General features: G+C 38.1%; 1 protein-coding gene across 3 annotated transcripts in view; it reads right to left on the bottom strand.

Annotated features, from left to right (window-relative positions):
- TULP4 (TUB like protein 4) overlaps positions 1-22,448 on the bottom strand; it is a 336,350-nt gene that overhangs the window by 87,662 nt on the left and 226,240 nt on the right. For all 3 annotated transcript variants that reach the window (XM_037820591.1, XM_037820601.1, XM_037820610.1), the window contains one exon: positions 11,432-11,593. In XM_037820591.1, coding sequence (XP_037676519.1) covers positions 11,432-11,593 — 162 coding nt within the window. The remainder of the gene's footprint in view (positions 1-11,431; positions 11,594-22,448) is intronic.

The following is a 22,448-nucleotide window of genomic DNA, read 5'->3' as shown; positions in this document are numbered from 1 at the left end:
GTTGTTTGTGTGTTTCTAGGAATTTGTCCATTTCATCTAAGTTGTCTAATTGTTTTTATTTCTATGGGGTAAGTAGTACTGTGCCCCCTCTTATTTCTGATTTTATTTATTTCTTTCTTCTCTCTTTTTCTTTATCAGTCTAGCTAAGGGATTGTCAATTTCATTGATCTCAAAGAATCCACTTTTGGGTTTGTTAATTCTATTGTTTTTTTATTCTCAATTTCATGTTTTTCTTTTCTAGTTCTTTCTTTCTTTCCTTCTGCTTGCTTTGGGATTACTTTTTACTAGTTTGTCCAAGTGTGCAGTTAGACACTTGGTTTTACTCTTTGGGACAATCAATCTCATACCATAAACAAAAATCAACTCAAAATGGATCAAAGACCTAAATATAAGAACCAATCAAAAGCAGTGATTGGTGATCCAGTGTCCACCCCTATTCTTGGGGAAGAGGATTTTTATGCTCCTTTCTGTCCCCAGCAAGCTAGCCAGGGAGTGGACCCCAAGGTGGCCTGCCATGAGAATGGGGGATGGGCACTGGCAGCTGCCGCATGGAGAGAGCAACTCACTGTTCTTTACTGTAAATTTACCAGCCTCTTCCTCCCGCTCTTCACTGGATGCTGCGTTGTGTTCTTCTGGCCTCCAGAGCCCAATAGTTGTTTCAGACAGTTCCTGATAGCTGTTTGGGTGGGAGGCCTGAGTCCTAGACCTTCCTACTCTGCCATCTTCCCCAGAAGTTCTCAGGGCAGTTTCTAGTACCAATGTAATTTTTAAATAATTATGGCATCGCCACATAACCTCTTAATTTCAATATACTCCATTCTAAACTATTTTTAGATAAAGTTATTTGAAAATGTAACAATTATTACTAGTAATTTCAAATGTGCCAAATTGTAACCAAAGGAGGCAGGAAGAGGAGGTAAAACCATTCAAAAGAAATATGTTTCAAGAGCAGTGGTGATATCTCTTCAGTACCTTTATTTTTGAATAAAGAACATATTGGGAAATTTCACTTCAAAAATACTAGCTTCTATAAATGTTCACCTGTTTTGAAGTAGAGTTTAATTAATAGCATTGGAACTAAATCCTGGTATATGTCTTTTTCCCATTTATTTCCTTTTGTGTTTTAAATAACAAACTGATTATGAATTACTAACAGTAACCTTAGTACCACTGGTGGCAAACATCTAAATGTGTTGGTATGGAGAGAGGAATGAAAGGACAAACTATAATGTCCCTTTGCTCTTTAAAGAACCTTCTCTGTTCTGAGATGCTGCTGTAGTAAAAGTTTTGTTTTTGTTTTTGTTTTAAAGACCTCCCTGCTGGGTTTCAGAAAACTGACCTTCAAATGTATTTCAAGGCCAGATTTGAATGTCTTACAACTTAAGAAAAAGAGTTTCTGAAACCGGACAGTTAATAACAGAATATATCTTTTTTTTTTTTAAAGGGATAAAATGTAATTTCCCAAGTGACTATAACAATCACTTCTAAAATATATATTTAATTTAAGATTTATTCTGACATATATATAGGAAAGAAATTTCACCCAAAATACTCACAATAAAATATCTGAATCTTTGGCCTAAACAAGTAATTTTGAAGTCCTCTGATCACTTCAGAAAAGACTAGTTTCAAACTAACCCATAAAGAAGAGAGACTAACCTATGTCTAATGACTTCCTACCTGCATCAGACATCAAATTTAATGTTAAACAATTCCATGGCTGAATATTCTTCCCCAAATCTTTCAGGTTCCATTTTAAAGTTCATTGCACCTTTAATTATAACAAAACAAATAAAGGGTTCTATAATCTCCTGTTTGAGGCATTCATCATGTTCCTTAGGCCAAATCACCTTCAAAAGCACACCCACATATTGTTTTCTGAGGGTGGAGGGGAACAGTCTAAGGGACTAACAAAAAATGCATTTAACTAGAATATCTCCAGAAGAACACACAGGTAACTGGAGACACCAATTTACAACTAGGGAACAGAACCTGGTGGCTTGGGAGCAGTGGAAAGAAGGGGACTTTTCATTATATTTCCTTTTGAATGTTTAGAATTTTATACTATGTAAATACACTATTAAAATATATTTACATACGTTTTAAGGTAGAAGAAATGTTTCAGGACTATGGCCCTGTATTATGTCTTTGCAGCAGGCTCAAAGGTCTAGGGCCCCAAGAGGCCCTTAGGGATTAAGGCACACTTTTTTTTTTTTTTTTTGAGTGGGAAACAGCACACAATGCTTGACCCTGTTTGCTGTTTGCTGTGGCCAGTCCAGACCTGTTGGAGAAATAATATTTCTTTTGCAAAGAATCAGGACTGGGGTCTGGTCTGGTCCTATTTTAACTCCTAACCACTCATGTAACTTTGGGGTGATCATTGACTCTCCCTGTGTCTCAATCTTATCTGTAAGCTGAGAAAGTTATACTAGATGAGCTCTCAAATCCTTTCCTGTTTCAAAATGCTATAAATCTTTGAAACACATAGAAATATAGTTTTTAATATTTTGATAACAATTTCTTCCTGTGGCTAGAAATCAATTTCTTCAACAAAAGGACTAGGAGGTGATGATTTTCTGGTCCGAAGAGAGTAAAAGTTCCCTGAATTGCCGGCAGCTCTGAGAGCGCACAGCGATGTGAGCAGACCCAACAGCACCGTGACTGGCAGTGGCACTCGTGTGAAGCAGCACATACCCACCTCCTCCCCATGTGATGCCAAGATGCCATGAGTGCCCAGGGCAGAGGCTGGCAGAGCAGCAGGGCACACTGCTCGGAAGGGCTGCAAGAGAGCCTGGGCGGCTCGATTTTGTAGTTCAGCCATCTGGCCAATCACTGGCGTTAATGTAAAGGCTGCACATCAAAACCACGGTCATCATCTTACTGTGGTATTGATAATACTAAAAAAGGAATGTGTACAAAATCTAATGATAAATTAATAAGAAACAGACTTTAAAATAAATTTAGGCTACCGATATATTCTTAAGAAGGCATTATGTAATAATAGTCTGCATATATTTTTCATTCTTGGCCTAATGAACGAAATGTAAATTTCAAGAAAGATTTTTATTTATGTATTTTATGACTTATTTATGCTAAGAGTGTTCTACATAGTTAATCAATGATCTAAGTACAGAAATAACAAAGGGCAACTTTATTTTTAAAAGTCTTAATTGCTATTTTCAGTCAACCAAAAAACATTGACAAAAGAAAATGAAAGAGAAAGTACTACGACAGTAGCTGCACCTGTTTCTGCTAAAGAAATCTATCTTCTCCCACCAAAAGTTCAACAACAGAATCTCCAGAACACACACAAAAAGAAAACCTAAAAATTAAACAGCCTCAATACCATATAAAGATGGCCATGTAGGGTGGAAGGTTTCCATTATTTTCCTTAATTGTTCTTCATCTGTCCCTTTCCTATTTTAGCAAGAATAATTCCTATATATGTTTGGTTCAGGGATTTAAATAAAGATGGGCTTTCCTTTGGCAGTACATGCACTACTAAAAAAGCCATGGGTGAGTCTAATGGGGAAGGAGGGAAGAGACTTGCTCTTTCTACTGGTTTTAGAGAGACCCTAATTTCCAAGGTGTGTTCCCACATGCAGATAACTGGCTCTTCACCAGCCAGGAGCTCCACCACAGGCCCTCGAACCTACTAACCATTCACCCGCCATCAAGGGCCTTCAGCTTAGGAAAGGACCACCCAGATGTGCAACTCCAGGGGGTTTACAGATTAAAAAAATATAATCTAAGTACAAGAACCCATATAAGAAAGCTTTCCACATTCTTCTAGTGGAATGCTGAGCACCATGGCTTTGAAGTCTTTTCAGGGATGCTAAAACCTATACATGCCCATAGTACTACTTTAAAAGGCCAGGTGTGTCAGAACAGACATCTGTGAGAGACTGAAGGAGGTGGGAGTGACATGCGGGGGGCAGCCAGCTGAGCTGGTCCAAAAACCAGCAGTACAGGAACAGCAAAGGGAAATCTTTTCTTACAGTGAATTAAAAACAACAACAACAACAAAAAACAAAAAAAAAAAAAAAGAAAGAAACTTTGCAAATACTGAACTGTGACTCTTATTCTGGTTTGTTAAGTTTGACTTTTTCTTTCAAAATGTGGATCTCATCTATGTGTTAGTGTCAAATATCAGTAAATTATTTTCATTTATAAAATGGTGGTGGCAAGACCAGGTTTTAGCTGAGGAAGGAAAGGTAGGAATAAATTGTTTTGCAACATTCTCTTTATATCTCGTTTCATACCTGACAGTGGAAGAAAAAGAAAACCTTCAGAATAAATACCTCTATCTCCTCTGATGCCAGAGGCAAATCAAATTCCAGACAAATGATTTACTTTAATTTGATGAGAATCTTCTTCAAAGTAAAGAAAAGAGGAGGTGTGATAATATACCATGGTTGCAGAAGGAAATGCTATTCTTTGAAGAGATTTATTTATATTGAAATATGTACAGGTGAGATGACACACTATCTGGGATTCACTTTAAAAACAGCAAAGAAAACAAAGAAAAAAAGGGGTGAAAAAAGCATAGGTTGCAAAATATGAGGGTTCTTTGTCCTATTTATTTTTGATACATTTTGAAATTTTTCATAATCAATTTTCTAAAATTATATAATTAAAAATCCCCACAGTATCCTTTATGATTTGGAATACTGTTAGAGAGTTAATAATCTCCTTGCGTTCTATGTTGGTACTTCAGTCACGACCTTACATTCAAAAAGTGAATAAATCTTTAGTGCATCTGAGTATCTACAACAGTCCATTTTTCAACCATTGATATTCCTGAAAAGATGACTGTTATACTAGCTGCTCGAGTCCTGATTCCTCTCCATTCCAAATAGGAAATAAAGGTCATATTTCCTGCAAAGTATATGTATAAAATATGCAGAATAATATGCTTCCTTCAGTCTAGCCTTATACTTTGCAGAAACCAGCTTTCATTTTACAGCAGTTCAAGGGGTACTGGTAGTGACTGTTGCTGTGCTGCTGTCCCCATATGGCCCCAACACTGTAACTGCTATACCAACACCAGTGGGCTTAGAATCACCCATCGCATCAGGACACATCAGATCAGGCGGGATCACAGTTTGTGAAAAACCTCCCTTTACTGGACAAGAAGAGCCTTGAGACCTATTCTTTGTAAACAAAAGCAAAAAGAATAAACATTCCCTCTGTCTTGGGAAAACAAAAACAAAAAACAAAAAAACCAACCAGCATAGAAGCTAGAGAAGAAAATGTCACCTCCCTTACATATGCATGGATAACACTTGAAAAACAGAAATCTCATCTTGGCGTCTAATTTTATTAACCCAGATCTTCTCTACTTCCGAAGTCATGGTTTAAAAGTACCTAAGGAAATGTCAGGTCTATTTAAATACTTAACACCCTTACCTGACCCCCCAACTTTTTTTTAAGCTTTTTTATTTGTAAACAAACATTACCTCTAATTATCTAAAACTAAAGTCCAAACATTTAGCAAAAACATGCATTAGGTGAAGAATTCCCATTTCACACCAAACTGTCCTCTAAACAAGGCCAAGTTCCACAAAATGGGAGAGTCCCATATTTTAAATAGGGAGATTCCCATTTAAATAGGGAGACTACCTTAGATGAGTATTTAAAATATAATCATACTTACAAAGAACTCAGTTCATCTACATTTTTCAACCTACTGATTAGTTCTTTTCAGTAGGACTATTACCTTCTCTAAGAACACTTAAACATTCTAACCAGGTGAAAAATATATATTTTTTTTCCCTAGAAAGGATAGCAGCATGCTACAAAATACCGACAGAACATTCCAAAGGAGAACGCACTGGTTATTTATTATAATTAAAGGTCAAGCATAACATGTATCTATTGAAACAACAGTTTTCACTTTTAAGAGAATATCTATAAATAATTTGGGGAAGAAAATCTGTTTTTACAACTCTACTTTCCTATCCCCTATTGTATAGGATTGTGCTCCCAACACATTTTCTAAGTTCATCATCACACAGTCTCCTCTGCTGTATAATTTAATCATGGTTTGCATCCTTCAGCACCTGGACAAACTCTATGGACTGGCTAATTATCAGCACTTTCTAAATTTATGAAGTACAAGCATTTGCCTTTAATATTATTATTTGTTAACACTGACTGGTGTCTTCATTAAAGGAAATGAGCCTTAAAGTTTCCGTCCTGTGACTATAAACTTCCTAAACGTAATTCTAGGATGTTCATCATGAATATGTGTCATAGGCAAACTGGGTGAAAATGAGAATTTCAGAATATTAATAGAGAAAGTCTGTTGGTTCATGATAAATAAAAATTCTCATTACCACAGAGTGGAAGGTGTAGAGTGAAGAAGAGATAGGGGGAGGTAATGAAAGGGGTCAGATATGACATGGGAATAAAAAAAGGAAAAAAGACTTGGGGGGAGACATCTATTAAGATGTCATAAATCTTATCTTGCTGTACTCAGCCAGTGCCACTGGTAAAGTATCCCAAGAAAATGGCAAATCTTTGCAGGCTTTATCCAAGGAAATCATATAAAATTTCTTGATAGGGTATTCTAATATCTAATAATTTTCACTGCGTTGGATTTTCTGTATCATGGATTAAGACTAAATTGACAATAATTCACATACAGAAACTTCACGGATTTGAGTAGAAGGAAGAATTCAGATATTAAAATCCGCATGAGAACTGCTTTCTACAGGAGGAATAACCACATAGCCAAAAAATGAAAAAACAACAGCAACAAAAATACCTGAATCTAACCATCCTTAACTAATGAGAGCCTCCACATCAGTTCTGGCAGAGGTGAAAAAACAAAAATTTAGACTTTTCTGTCTAAAACATTAGGAAGGAAAAAATAATGCTTGGACCTCACAGGGCAGATATACAGGTAAACCTCTCATGTATGCGTAGGTATCTGGGAATGGGTAGGGAATATGGCAATTCTTTACAAGAGGCTGTGAACTTAGTCATCACCAGGGCACAGTGGTGACGGAAGCTAGCACTTTTAGAAAAGCCATTCTTTCTTCACTTATTGCAATGCCTACACTACTGCCAGCATGGAGCTGTGTGCTCCAGGGAAGAATGAGGCATGGTCCTTGCCCTTACATTTAGTCAGGAAGAAAACAACGAAATAAAAAATTACACCACAATGTGAAAAATGTTTCAAAATGTGCTCTTAGTATACAGGAAGTGCTACTGAACCCTGAAAGAGAACATCTAACCCCATTTGGGGTTGAGGGTGGAGGGAGGTGGTATTAGGGAAGACTGAACAGACGAGGTGATGTTTTGAGTAGAGCTTTCAAGGATGAATGGGAGTTCACCAGATGGACAAGGGGAAAAGGGCAGAAGAAACAGAATGGGCAAAGGTAGAAAAATGATCTATGCTTCTGAAACCAAAATAGTCCACTCTGACTAGTGTGGAATGGGGTAAGAAAAAGGACTAGAAAGTTATGAGGGTCACATGGTGGATTGAACACCCCAATAAACCCCACTAAATTGATAGCAATGAGTGAAACTCCAGCAGAGAACTGGAGAGAAGAGGACACTAGACAACAGATGACAATATCTTAAAAGCTGGAAAGCAGAAGAACAAATGGTAACTGAGCAAATAGATCAGAGCAAGTTGAAGCCCTAAGTTGGAAAAGGGAAGAAGACAAGAAGTGTGGTGGTTTGTGCTATGGAACCCAGAGACTCTTCTGAAAGTGGTAGTGGTGGTGGTGCCGTGGTGGTGGAGGTGTAAACAGGAGGATACAGTCAGACCTCCACATCTCCTCTCCCACCGCATGCAGGCCAGCAACCACACTGACAGAAGATGTGTATTTTATTTTCTGGAAGGGTTGAACCAGAAGGCCTTGGTGTGGGGATATGGTGAAAAATCGACATACTAAATGAAAACACTTGAGCCTGCTTCAGTCACTAGGTAAGGTCCATCCATCAATAGCCACCTTTGACACCTATTCCTGCTTTAGGAGACTGTTGAAGGACAGATCCTGCTGGTTGGGCAGGTTTCCTAATAAGAAAGAAAAGTCTACTCCTCCCTCCACAGGGAACCCCATCAGTCAACAGCCGACTCCCTCATACAAGGCTTCCAGTTAGCTTTTCCATTCTTTTGAATACATAACAGTTAACCAAAGATCATCAGACATTTGAGGAAAGCACCTAACATGATCCAAGATGAAAAGATAGACCAAAACGGAAACAGAAAGAAGAACATGGAGGGAAAAGACAGTGAAGAGCACAGAACAAAATATCAGGGCCTCAAAGTAATATCCTCATATTGTTCTATCCTCCATGAAACAATAGGATGCTTTTTTTTTTTTTTGTAAGGAACAATCAGGAAACAAAACAGAGCTTTTGCTAATTACAGTTGTAAAGGGGATTTTTAAAATGCAACCAACCAGAAAAGAGAATAAAGCAGACAAAAAAAAACAGAAATCGGGGGAGAAAAGATGTCAAAATCAGATGATTAATCTACAAGGAACAACATCTGAAAAAACAAGATTTCCAGAAATAAAGAAAAAAAATGGAGAATAAAATATCACAGAATTAAATAAGATATGTCCTAGAGCTGAAAAACATGAGTGTCCAGGCTGAAAGCAACCATATGTCCCTAGCTAAAGAAGTGAATCAGACGTACCAAAGCACACCATCTGGACATTTCAAAACACGTGCTCCACCAAAATGACGGAAGAAGCCACGAAAGTAAAAGGTGTGTGTGACCCCAGAGACAGTGCCAAGGGGGACAGCTGTGTGACAAGCCTGAAGGGCAGCAAGCTCAGACCCAAGCAGGTGGGCTGTGGTTCTGGGAGGGGCACTGCTGGGAGAAAGAAAGGAATCTGATCCATCACTGGATGTGTCTGAACATGATCAGCAGAGATTTTCAGTGTTTTGGAGAGTTTGGATATTAAGTTGTTATTGGTACACAGGTCGTTTTACAAAATTAGGGTTGGCCCTCCAGCAGTCTTTTTCATTAATAATATCCAAACCCAGCAAGAGATATAAAAGATTAACAGAGATGGAAGAAGGAATATTATTTTTCCATGTCTCAGTTCAAACATGATTGACAGAGTATTCAACAAACACCTCTTCTCTACATTAAATTATTCAGAGGATCCTCATTGCTTCAGTGGTCTTCAAAACTTTTTATAAAGGCAGTGAAGCAGGTCACTTGAACAAAATCCTACCTGTTAGCCCTAAATATATAATCAGTACAAGTAGTCACCTGCCCAGTCAGCCATTTGCATGCCCTGCAGGTCAACAGGATCTAGGCCAAGTTCCTCAGTGTGGTCTTGGAAGGTTCTCCATGATCATGGCCCTACAACTTTCCCCAGTCCCAGCTCCATTCCTTTCCACACATCCCACCACCTCACAGTTCACCAAACTACTCCTAGTTGCACAGAACACCATGCTGCCTGCTACCTCCACAACTCTGCTCATGCTGCCTGGAATGCTGCCCCCCAGACTCAGCGTGAGAGCGCCCATCTCCCCTTCCTCTAAGGTCCTCCATCACAGCACTACCATGGCATACAGCAGCAGTGTATTTACTGGCCTATCTCCTCAACTGGTCCCCAAGCACCTCAAAGGCAGGGCCAAGCCTTACTCACTGTTCTATCCCCAGGATCTCTGGGTCTCCCCATCTGTCACACTACAGGTGTGGTCTAGTAGGGACACGGGCTGGCACTGCTCATTGGGAACATGAGGTGAGCCTCAGAGATGGCTCATGGACCCCATTACTCTAGGTGAGGGAAGATGTGAGGCCAAGAATTTCACTTTTGTCTTTTTTTAAAGTGCTTTCACATCTGTTGCCTCATTTAAACATTACAGAAGCCCTGGGTGTTAGGCAGGAAATAATTCATATCCCTCGGAACAGAAAAGGAAACCGACACAGGGAAAGGTTAAGTGCATGGCACAAGGGGCAGGGTGAGAGCCTGAAATTCCCGTGTGCCATACTTCTCTTTCAGGAGATCTAGGAGCAGTTAAGACATATGAAAACAAAACTTTATAATAAACAAATGTACATGTTTCATATAAATACATCCATATACTAATGGATAATTAGATGCCTTTGTGGGAGGGAAGAAACTTGGAATTGAGAACATTTTTTTCATAATTCTCATAATACTATCTTTGAGAAGAGAGGGAAAAATACTCATGTTTTTCACTTGAAGAAATGGAAACATGAAATATATAGGGGCTAGAACAAAGCAACTCAGTAAGAAAAGTGGCTCAAACATAAAAACTACGATTTTGTATTACACTGCTTGCTTTTCTCAATACTAAATCTAAACCACTGTTATGAAATATTCTGTCATTTTAAGGATTCTGCTACACTTAGAAAATCCAAGTTTTATATTTATAAGGGTTTAAACTAGTCAACTTTCCATTTTTAGAATAATTTATACATGATCTAATTAACTTATTGTTATTTCATTATGAAAGTAAAACAGGTGTACTAAAGAAAATTTTGAAATTCAATTAAAAAAAAATCACCCACATACTCATACTAATTAATTGTAGCATTTTGATTCATTTCCTTCAGTTCATTTTACTATGTGGATGAAAGTTTCTTTTGGTTGTTTCATAATATTCTAATCCTACCACACATACCATTTTGTATCCTGATTTTTCTTCTCTTCACATTATAAGCATAACATCATTTTCATAACTACAATCTAAAATCTATTCAACTACTATATGATTCTTTAAGGGGTTGTACTATAGTTTATTTGACTATTCTCCTATTTAGACAAGTAGACTGTTGCCAATTTTTACTATCATAAATAATGCTTTAATGAATTCACTTCTATTTTCTTCCCTTTTGCATCTTTTAGATAAATTTCTAAAAAGACCACTGACATAATCTGCAAATGGCTTCCCCAAAGATCTAACATACCTTTTATCAGCAATGGATGAGAATGCTTATTTGAGAGTACTCATCACTATTCAATAAAATTCATTTGTATCTTTTAATCATATTTTTGCTAATAAGTGAAAAATATACCCTCATACTGTGCTAATTTTGCATTTTTTTCCCTGAGAATGAATACCTATTCACTATACGATTGTTGACTAGCTGAACCTCCTCTTTTGTCAATTACTAATTCATCTCCAGTGTCCGTTTATCAACTGGCTATTTATGTGAATTTTAAAATAAATTTGTATGAACATTTTATAAAATTAAAATGTTAAGTCAATGTTAACCATACTGATGGGAAATACTATTTCTCTAAATCTAAATTCTCCAAGTTTAATAATTTTTGTTTTAATTTTTACCTATGCAGTTTTGTTATTTTTCTTTGTGAATCTTTATAAAAGCTTTTGAACTCCACCCTCCCCTTCTTCCCATGTGATAGTTATTTAACTTCCTCTCCTTCTCAGCTTTCATGGTTTACTATTAGAATCAGGGCATTACCTGCTGGTCGTCGGGAGTCCATATGCCACATGTTATCTGACTCTCCAAGTTGATCTCAGACGACCAGTGTCTTTGCCCACTGACAGAACCAACAAGAACAAATCCATCACGGTATGAAATAAGTGCTTGAGTCCCATCATGGCTCCAGGTAAAGTCACTCACCTATGAGACACATACAGAGAGAAGTCAGTTCGTAATGTGAAAAGAAGAGCATTAAAAAAATTTTTTTGTTAGAGAAATTGTGGGTTTACAGAACAATCATGCATAAAATACAGAATTCCCATATACCACCCTATTAACACCTTCCCTTGGTGTGGTACATCTGTTACTATTGATGAAAGCACACTTTTATAATTGTACGATTAACAAGAGTCCATGGTTTAACTTAGGGTTCACTGTGTTGTGCTGTTGCATAGTTTTTTTTCAAAACTTTTATTCTATTATTATATACACAATCTTACATTTTCCCTTTTAACCACATTCAGAGATGTTATTTAGTTCTGTTAATTATGTTCACAATGTTGTGCTACCATCACCACCATCCATTACCAAAAAATTTCCATTGTTCCAAATAGGAACCCTGTACATTTTAAGCCTTAACTTCTGAAAAGGAGACCCTTTTAATCAAAGACTAGATTTAAGTCATTAACTTAGCCTTTTGACTAAGATTGAGATGCCTTAAATAGGACAATATAAAAGACATTATTTGATAAGCTTTAAGAGCAATGATCAAAACTAAAACTTATATAGTACAGCATTTACTATGTGTCAGTATTGTTCTAAGAGCTCTACATTTGTTAATTCATTCAGCCTGATGACAACTATCTATGGAAAGTTATTATTACCCCCATTTTACACAGACAACGGAAGCACAGAGGGTGTAAGTAACTTGCCTACAGTCACATGCAGCTGGCAAGGGGCCAAGCCAGGACTGACCCTGGGGCTTTGTGGCTCCAGCATCTGTGCTCCTAACCACTGTTAATGCTGCTTCCCCAATGTGCTGTTCATAATGGACTCTACACCAGGGTTTGTGGGCCACTCAGTAAAACAGTACAGTTTTTAAGTTTCTGATTATATCGTCTCTCACTCTTGCCAACAACACTCCCTCAATTAAAATGAAAAACAAAACAAAACAAAACCAAATCTACATGGAAAACGTTGCTTATACACAAGTGCTGACTTTTAGCAAATGTGTTTACTCCATCTATTTAAATGACCATAGTTTTTTCCCTTTTAATCTATTATTGTGGTGAATTCTTCTATGATTTCCCAATATTGCAGTTCCTTGCACACCTAGAATAGCCCAACCTGGAGGTTAAGTATTATCTTTATTACACATAACTGAATTCGATTTATTAATGTGTTTAGAATTTTTGCACCTGTATCCATGAGTGAAACAGAACTGTAATTTCTCCTTTTTTGTGATGTTTTGGTCTGGATTTGTAATCAGGGTTATGCTGACCTCTCAGAATCAGCTGGAGAGTAGTCCTTCCTTTTCCATTGCCTGGAATAATGTTAAAATGAGGATGACCTCTTGCTTGAAAGTTTGTTAGAACATGCCTGTAAAACCATCTGGCTGTACACTTTTTTGGTGGGAAGATTTATTTAATAGTTTCACTACTATTAAAATAAAAAGCTTTTAAGCTTTTAATTTCTTCTTGAGTCAGTTCTGATAAATTATTTTTTTAAAGGAAATTTGCCCTGTTCATGCACGTTTTCAAAACGGTTGGCAAATAGGTGTTGATAGTATTTCTTGTTATGATTTTTAAAATCAACTTGAGGTTTAATTCATGAACAATAAAGTTCCCCTCAGCAGTCATTCCCCTACCCTCACACCCTTGTCCCAGATAAGTAGTGATCCGATTTCTGTCACTAGAGATTCATTTTGCTTGTTCTAGATCTTCACATGAATGGAACCACATAACATGTTTACTTTTGTGTCTGGCTGTTTTGCTCAAAACGGTTTTGAGAGTCATTTTTATTCTTGCATATATCAGTAGTTCATTCCTTTTTAGAGATGAGTAGTATTCTCACAATTTGTTTATCCAAGATGCTGGACATTTGGGTTGTTTCCAGTTTTTGGATATTATAAAGTTGCTATGAACAGTCATCTGCAAGACTTTTTGTAGATACATGGTTTCATTTCTCTTGGGTAAATACCTAGGAGTGGAATTAATTCCTGGTTTACATGGTGAATGTACATTTAACGCCACAGAAAATTACCAAACTGTTTCCTAAAATGCTCATGCCATTTTACGCTCCCATAGGCAATGTGTGGGAGTTCTAACAGTTCTACACCTTCACTAACACTTGATACTGTCAGTATTTTTCATTTTAGCCATTCTGGTAAGTGTGTAGTGGTAGGACATTGTGGTTTTAATTTATATTTCCCCAGTGACTGATGTTGAGTAGCAATTCATGCTTATTGACCTTTTGCATATTTTCTTTTGGGAAGTGTCCAAATCTCCCCCCTCCCCCCAAACACATATGGGGTTGTTGACCTTTTCATTGTGTTGTAAAATTTCTGTATAAATTCTGGATACATATCTTTTGTCTGGCAAATGTACTGCAAATATTTTCTTGCAGACTGTACCCTGCCTTTTCATTTTCTTAATGGTATCTTTCAAAGAGCAGAAGTTCTCAATTTTTATAAAATCCAGTATCTTTTTTTCTTTTATGGTTCATGTTTTTTGTGTCTTATCAAGGAATATTTGCCTAATCTGAGACTGCAAAGACAGTTTCCCTTAAATTTTCTTTCAGAAGAAAAGAAATAATTTATTTCTCTGCTTCATTTAGAGTTTTTTGTGCCTGGTATAAGGTAAAAATCAAGGTTCTTTGTTTTTCTACACATATCTGGTTGTGCCAGCACCATTTATTAAAAAGCCCACCGTTTCTCCATTAAATTACTATGTATCTCTTAATTACTTTTTTTTTTAATCATCATTTTATTGAGATATATTCACATACCACGCAGTCATACAAAACAAATCGTACTTTCGATTGTTCACAGTACCATTACATAGTTGTACATTCATCACCTAAATCAATCCCTGACACCTTCATTAGCACACACACAAAAATAACAAGAATAATAATTAGAGTGAAAAAGAGCAATTGAAGTAAAAAAGAACACTGGGTACCTTTGTCTGTTTGTTTGCTTCCCCTACTTTTCTACACATCCATCCATAAACTAGACAAAGTGGAGTTTGGTCCTTATGGCATTCCCAATCCCACTGTCACCCCTCATAAGCTACATTTTTATACAACTGTCTTCGAGATTCATGGGTTCTGGGTTGTAGTTTAATAGTTTCAGGTATCCACCACCAGCTACCCCAATTCTTTAGAACCTAAAAAAGGTTGTCTAAAGTGTGTGTAAGAGTGCCCACCAGAGTGATCTCTCGGCTCGTTTTGGAATCTCTCTGCCACTGAAGCTTATTTCATTTCCTTTCACATCCCCCTTTTGGTCAAGAAGATGTTCTCCATCCCACGATGCTGGGTCTACATTCCTCCCCGGGAGTCATATTCCACGTTGCCAGGGAGATTCACTTCCCTGGGTGTCTGATCCCACGTAGGGGGGAGGGCAGTGATTTCACCTTTCAAGTTGGCTTAGCCAGAGAGAGAGGGCCACATCTGAGCAACAAAGAGGCATTCAGGAGGAGACTCTTAGGCACAAATACAGGGAGGCCTAGCCTCTCCTTTGCAGCAACCGTCTTCCCAAGGGTAAAACTTATGGTAGAGGGCTCAACCCATCAAACCACCAGTCCCCTATGTCTGTGGTCATGTTAGCAACCATGGAGGTGGGGTAGGCGAATACCCCTGCATTCTCCACAGGCTCCTCAAGGGGGCACTACATCTTTTTTTTTTTTTTTTCCTTGTTTGTCTTTTTTCTTTTCTTTTTTTTTTTTAACTTTCCCTTCTTTTTTAAATCAACTGTATGAAAAAAAAAGTTAAAAAGAAAACAAACATACAATAAAAGAACATTTCAAAGAGACCATAACAAGGGAGTAAGAAAAAGACAACTAACCTAAGATAACTGCTTAACTTCCAACATGTTCCTACTTTACCCCAAGAAAGTTACATAATATAGCAACATTTCAGTGAACTTGTTCCTACTACATCCATCAGAAATTAACAGACCATAGTCATTTCTGGGCATCCCCAGAACGTTAAATAGCTTATCTGTTCTTCTTGGATTATTGTTCCCCCTTCCTTAATTGCTCTCTACTGCTAGTTCCCCTACATTCTACATTATAAACCATTTGTTTTACATTTTTCGAAGTTCACATTAGTGGTAGCATATAATATTTCTCTTTTTGTGCCTGGCTTATTTCGCTCAGCATTATGTCTTCAAGGTTCATCCATGTTGTCATATGTTTCACCAGATCGTTCCTTCTTACTGCCGCGTAGTATTCCATTGTGTGTATATACCACATTTTATTTATCCACTCATCTGTTGAAGGACATTTGGGTTGTTTCCATCTCTTGGCAATTGTGAATAATGCTGCTATGAACATTGGCGTGCAGATATCTGTTCGTGTCACTGCTTTCCGATCTTCCGGGTATATACCCAGAAGTGCAATCGCTGGATCGAATGGTAGCTCTATATCTAGTTTTCTAAGGAACTGCCAGACTGACTTCCAGAGTGGCTGAACCATTATACAGTCCCACCAACAATGAATAAGAGTTCCAATTTCTCCACATCCCCTCCAGCATTTGTAGTTTCCTGTTTGTTTAATGGCAGCCATTCTAACTGCTGTTAGATGGTATCTCATTGTGGTCTTAATTTGCATCTCTCTAATAGCTAGTGAAGCTGAACATTTTTTCATGTGTTTCTTGGCCATTTGTATTTCCTGTTCAGAGAACTGTCTTTTCATATCTTTTGCCCATTTTATAATTGGGCTGTCTGTACTATTGTCATTGAGTTGTAGGATTTCTTTGTATATGCAAGATATCTGTCTTTTGTCAGATACATGGTTTCCAAAAATTTTTTCCCATTGAGTTGGCTGCCTCTTTACCTTTTTGAGAAATTCCTTTGAGGTGCAGAAACTTCTAAGCTTGAGGAGTTCCCATTTATCTATTTTCTCTTTTGTTGCTTGTGCTTTGGGTGTAAAGTCTAGGAAGTGGCCTCCTAATACAAGGTCTTGAAGATGTTTTCCTACATTATCTTCTAGGAGTTTAATGGTACTTTCTTTTATATTGAGATCTTTGGTCCATTTTGAGTTAATTTTTGTGTAGGGGGTGAGGTAGGGGTCCTCTTTCATTCTTTTGGATATGGATATCCAACTCTCCCAGCCCCATTTGTTGAAAAGACCATTATGGCTCAGTTCGGTGACTTTGGGGGCCTTATCAAAGATCAGTCGGCCATAGATCTGAGGGTCTATCTCTGAATTCTCAATTCGATTCCATTGATCTATATGTCTATCTTTGTGCCAGTACCATGCTGTTTTGGCAACTGTGGCTTTATAATAAGCTTCAAAGTCAGGGAGTGTAAGTCCTCCCACTTCGTTTTTCTTTTTTAGAGTGTCTTTAGCAATTCGAGGCATCTTCCCTTTCCAAATAAATTTGATAACTAGCTTTTCCAAGTCTGCAAAGTAGGTTGTTGGAATTTTGATTGGGATTGCATTGAATCTGTAGATGAGTTTGGGTAGAATTGACATCTTAATGACATTTAGCCTTCCTATCCATGAACATGGAATATTTTTCCATCTTTTAAGGTCCCCTTCTACTTCTTTTAGTAGAGTTATGTAGTTTTCTTTGTATAGGTCTTTTACATCTTTGGTTAAGTTTATTCCTAGGTACTTGATTTTTTTAGTTGCTGTTGAAAATGGTATCTTTTTCTTGAGTGTCTCTTCAGTTTGTTCATTTCTAGCATATAGAAACATTACTGACTTATGTGCATTAATCTTGTATCCCGCTACTTTGCTAAAATTGTTTATTAGCTCTAGTAGGTGTATCGTTGATTTCTCAGGGTTTTCTAGATATAAGATCATATCATCTGCAAACAATGACAGTTTTACTTCTTCTTTTCCAATTTGGATGCCTTTTATTTCTTTGTCTTGCCGGATTGCCCTGGCTAGCACTTCCAGCACAATGTTGAATAACAGTGGTGACAGCGGGCATCCTTGTCTTGTTCCTGATCTTAGAGGGAAGGCTTTCAGTCTCTCACCATTGAGTACTATGCTGGCTGTGGGTTTTTCATATATGCTCTTTATCATGTTGAGGAAGTTTCCTTCAATTCCTACCTTTTGAAGTGTTTTTATCAAAAAGGGATGTTGGATTTTGTCAAATGCTTTTTCAGCATCTATTGAGATGATCAATTGATTTTTCCCTTTCGAGTTTTTAATGTGTTGTAATACATTGATTGTTTTTCTTATGTTGAACCATCCTTGCATGCCTGGAATGAACCCCACTTGGTCATGGTGTATGATTTTTTAATGTGTCTTTGGATTCGATTTGCAAGTATTTTGTTGAGGATTTTTGCATCTATATTCATTAGGGAGATTGGCCGGTAGTTTTCCTTTTTTGTAGCATCTTTGCCTGGTTTTGGTATTAGATTGATGTTAGCTTCATAAAATGAGTTAGGTAGTGTTCCATTTTCTTCAATGTTTTGAAAGAGTTTGAGTAAGATTGGTGTCAGTTCTTTCTGGAAAGTTTGGTAGAATTCCCCTGTGAAGCCATCTGGCCCTGGGCATTTATTTGTGGGAAGATTTTTGATGACTGATTGGATCTCTTTGCTTGTGATGGGTTGGTTGAGGTCTTCTATTTCTTCTCTGGTCAGTCTAGGTTGTTCATATGTTTCCAGGAAATTGTCCATTTCCTCTACATTATCCAGTTTGTTGCCATACAGTTGTTCATAGTATCCTCTTGTAATTTTTTTAATTTCTTCAGGATCTGCAGTTATGTCACCTTTTTCATTCATTATTTTGTTTATATGGGTCTTCTCTCTTTTTGATTTTGTCATTCTAGCTAGGGGCTTGTCAATCTTGTTGATCTTCTCAAAGAACCAACTTTTGGTGATATTTATCCTTTTTATTGTTTTTTTGTTCTCTATGTCATTTATTTCTGCTTTAATCCTTGTTATTTCTTTTCTTGTACTTGGTTTAGGATTGGTTTGCTGTTCATTTTCTAGCTTCTTCAGTTGATCCATTAGTTCTTTGATTTTGGCTCTTTCTTCCTTTTTAATATATGCGTTTAGTGCTATAAATTTCCCCCTTAGCACTGCTTTTGCTGCATCCCATAGGTTTTGGTATGTTGTGTTCTCATTTTCATTCGTCTCTATATATTTAGCAATTTCTCTTGCTATTTCTTCTTTAACCCACTGATTGTTTAGGAGTGTGTTGTTTAACCTCCAGGTATTTGTGAATTTTCTAAGTCTCTGATGGTTATTGACTTCTAATTGTATTCCATTGTGGTCAGAGAATGTGCTTTGAATAATTTCAATCTTTTTAAATTTATTGAGGCTTGTTTTATGTCCCAGCATATGATCTATTCTGGAGAAAGTTCCGTGAGCACTAGAAAAGTATGTGTATCCTGGTGATTTGGGATGTAATGTCCTGTATATGTCTGTTAAATCTAATTCATTTATCAGATTGTTTAGGTTTTCAATTTCCTTATTGGTCTTCTGTCTGGTTGATCTATCTATAGGAGAGAGTGATGTGTTGAAGTCTCCCACAATTATTGTGGAAACATCAATTGCTTCCTTTAGTTTTGCCAGTGTTTCTCTCATGTATTTTGTGGCACCTTGATTGGGTGCATAGACATTTACGATTGTTATTTCTTCTTGCTGAATTGCCCCTTTTATTAGTATGTAGTGGCCTTCTTTGTCTCTCAAAACATCCCTGCATTTGAAGTCTATTTTATCTGAGATTAATATTGCTACACCTGCTTTCTTTTGGCTGTAGCTTGCATGAAATATTTTTTTCCATCCTTTCACTTTCAGTTTCTTTGTGTCCCTGTGTCTAAGATGAGTCTCTTGTATGCAACATATTGATGGTTCATTTTTTTTGATCCATTCTGCGAATCTATATCTTTTAATTGGGGAGTTTAATCCATTTACATTCAACGTTAAAACCGTGAAGGCATTTCTTGAATCGGCCATCTTATCCTTTGGTTTATGTTTGCCATATTTTTCCCTCTCTCTATTAATATCCTTTATTGTACCCATACCGAATCTCTTTAGTACTGAACCTTTCTCCAGGTCTCTCTGTCCTGTCTTTGTTTCTCTGTCTGTAGGGCTCCCTTTAGTATCTCCAGTAGGGCAGGTCTCTTGTTAGCAAATTCTCTCAGCATTTCTTTGTCTGTGAAAAATTTAAGCTCTCCCTCAAATTTGAAGGAGAGCTTTGCTGGATAAAGTATTCTTGGCTGGAAATTCCTCTCACTCAGAATTTTAAATATATCGTGCCACTGCCTTCTTGCCTCCATGGTGGCTGCTGAGTAGTCACTGCTTAGTCTTATGCTGTTTCCTTTGTATGTGGTGAATTGCTTTTCTCTTGCTGCTTTCAGAACTTGCTCCTTCTCTTCTATGTTTGACAGTGTGATCAGTATATGTCTCGGAGTGGGTTTTTTTGGATTTATTCTATTTGGAGTTCGCTGAGCATTTATGATTTGTGTATTTATGTTGTTTAGAAGATTTGGGAAGTTTTCCCCAACAATTTCTTTGAATACTCTTCCTAGACCTTTACCCTTTTCTTCCCCTTCTGGGACACCAATGAGTCTTATATTCGGACGCTTCATATTATCTATCATATCCCTGAGGTCCATTTCGAGTTTTTCAATTTTTTTCCCCATTCTTTCTTTTATGCTTTCATTTTCCATTCTGTCATCTTCCAGGTCACTGATTCGTTGTTCAACTTCCTCTAGTCTTGTACTATGAGTGTCCAGAATCTTTTTAATTTGGTCAACAGTTTCTTTAATTTCCATAAGATCATCCATTTTTTTATTTAGTCTTGCAATGTCTTCTTTATGCTCTTCTAGGGTCTTCTTGATTTCCTTCATATCCCGTACTAGGGTCTCATTGTTCATCTTTAGTTCTTTGAGTAGCTGCTCTAGGTGCTGTGTCTCTTCTGGTCTTTTGATTTGGGTGCTTGGGCTTGGGTTATCCATATCGTCTGGTTTTTTCATATGCTTTATAATTTTCTGTTGTTTTTGGCCTCGTGGCATTTGCTGACCTTGATAGGGTTCTTTTAAGATTTGTAGACCAGTTGAAGTCCTTATCTCTAATTTATCAGATCTACAGCTTCGTGGAGTACACTTTCTCTAACTAACCAGCAGGTGGCGTCCACGAGCCACCTGTTCTCCACAAGCCAGATCTCCCCTGCTTAGCCTTTTTGGTGAGTGGGGGAGTGAGTCTTGTGGGGCCCAATTGGTGTACCAAGCTTGCGTGTGTAGTTGGTGTTGCCTGCCCTGTATGTGGGGCGTGTTTCTGGGCAGTCGGGGAGGGGGGGTGGCCCTAACAATCAAATCTCCCTGATGATCCTAGAGTTTTAAAGCTGCTGCAATAGTCTAATCCTTCAGTTCAGTCCTGCCACAGTTTGTCTCTGCCACTGACCCACAAGTCTTTGGTATTGGCGTATGGCTCCTGAGACTTGCAAGTGGGCCCCTCTTCCAGGCTGTGCACCCCGGGTCCTCTGTTGAGGGATGACTGTGCTATGTCACAGGTGAGTGCCGTCCCCCCAGGGCAGTTCTGGGCTGCTGGGCTGTGTTGGGAGGCTCCCAGTCTGCTCAAATGATGGCTGAATGGGGCTCTGTTAATTCACACTGCTCCCCCTTCCCAGCTCTGGGACATTCAGCTGAGGTTGCAGGGAAGGCTAATGTCCACGCCCAGTTTTGTGGTGTGTGCCTGTTATTTGAAGCACTTCCGTCACACTGGGTTGTCTGGGGCAGCTCTGGGCTATGGGGCTGGCGATGGGCAGGAGTGTTTCCTGTCCACCAGGATGGTGGCTGTGAGCGGACACCCCCCTTTTCTTGGGAAGTTGTGTTGTTTAGTGAATTTTCTCAGCCACTGGATTATTGCCTTTTGTCTCAGAGCTCTCTTAGTTCTGCTCTTGACTTGACGTGCCCAAATTGCAATTCTTTGAAGCTTTCTGTATTGAGCTTCTTAGAGTAATTGTTTTAGAAAAAGCAAAAAGGATTTAAAAAAAAAAAAAACAAAAAACAAAAAAAAAAAAACCAAAAAAAAAACGGCCCTCCTCAGAGATCTAATGGGTTATTGAAATGCTAATAGACAAAGCAACCAGGGCCATTAAGGAAAGGTGCACAGGGCAGAGAGATCAGCTTTGCTTCGGGATTTGCATATGCGCCTCAAGGCCTGATCTCCGCCCTTCCCCTTTCTGTGTTCACCAGAACTCCAAAAATCCTCTGCTTTTATTCTGGAGTTTTTCGTGTTGTTTTTTTTCTATGCCTGTCTCCTCTCTGCTGGGCTGGCTGCTCTCAGAGTCTCTGGTGTCTGGTCTCAGTCTATCTATGGTTGGAGTTTGAATCAGTAGAATGAGTTTCCGATAAGAGCAGCCACTGCAATTCTCCCTTCTCCTTCCCGGAGCTGACAGCCCCTCCTCCCCCGGGACTGAGCCTGGCAGGGAGGGGCGCGGGTCCCCTGGCCGCAAAAACTTACAGATTTCGCTGATCTCAGCAGTTCCACGTTTTCATGAGTGTTGTATGAAGTATGCCCAAAGACAGATTGCTCTGTGGTGTCCAGTCCACGCAGTTCCTGGCTTTTTACCTACTTTCCTGGAGGAGTAACTAAAACATACAGCTCACTAGTCTGCCATCTTGCCCCGCCTCTCTTAATTACTTTTAATACCTTTTATGGTTTACTTTGTCAACAGCTATGCCAAGTTTTCATTCATAAAATCATTCATTTAGGTTTTCTCTTTTCTTCTCTTGATCACTCTTACCTGCAGTTTGTCTATTTTGTTTATTTATTTCCAAAGAACCAATTTTTGGATTTGTTGCTCTCTTTTACTGTATCTTTTTCCCTCATTGACACTAACATGGCTGCACCAGCTTTCCTTTTTCCTTA

Source organism: Choloepus didactylus, chromosome 2, assembly GCF_015220235.1.
Source record: "Choloepus didactylus isolate mChoDid1 chromosome 2, mChoDid1.pri, whole genome shotgun sequence".
In the NCBI taxonomy this organism is placed as follows: Eukaryota; Metazoa; Chordata; class Mammalia; order Pilosa; family Megalonychidae; genus Choloepus; species Choloepus didactylus.
The sequence above is the reverse complement of the archived record's forward strand: the minus strand, read 5'-3'. Positions and strand labels throughout refer to the sequence as shown.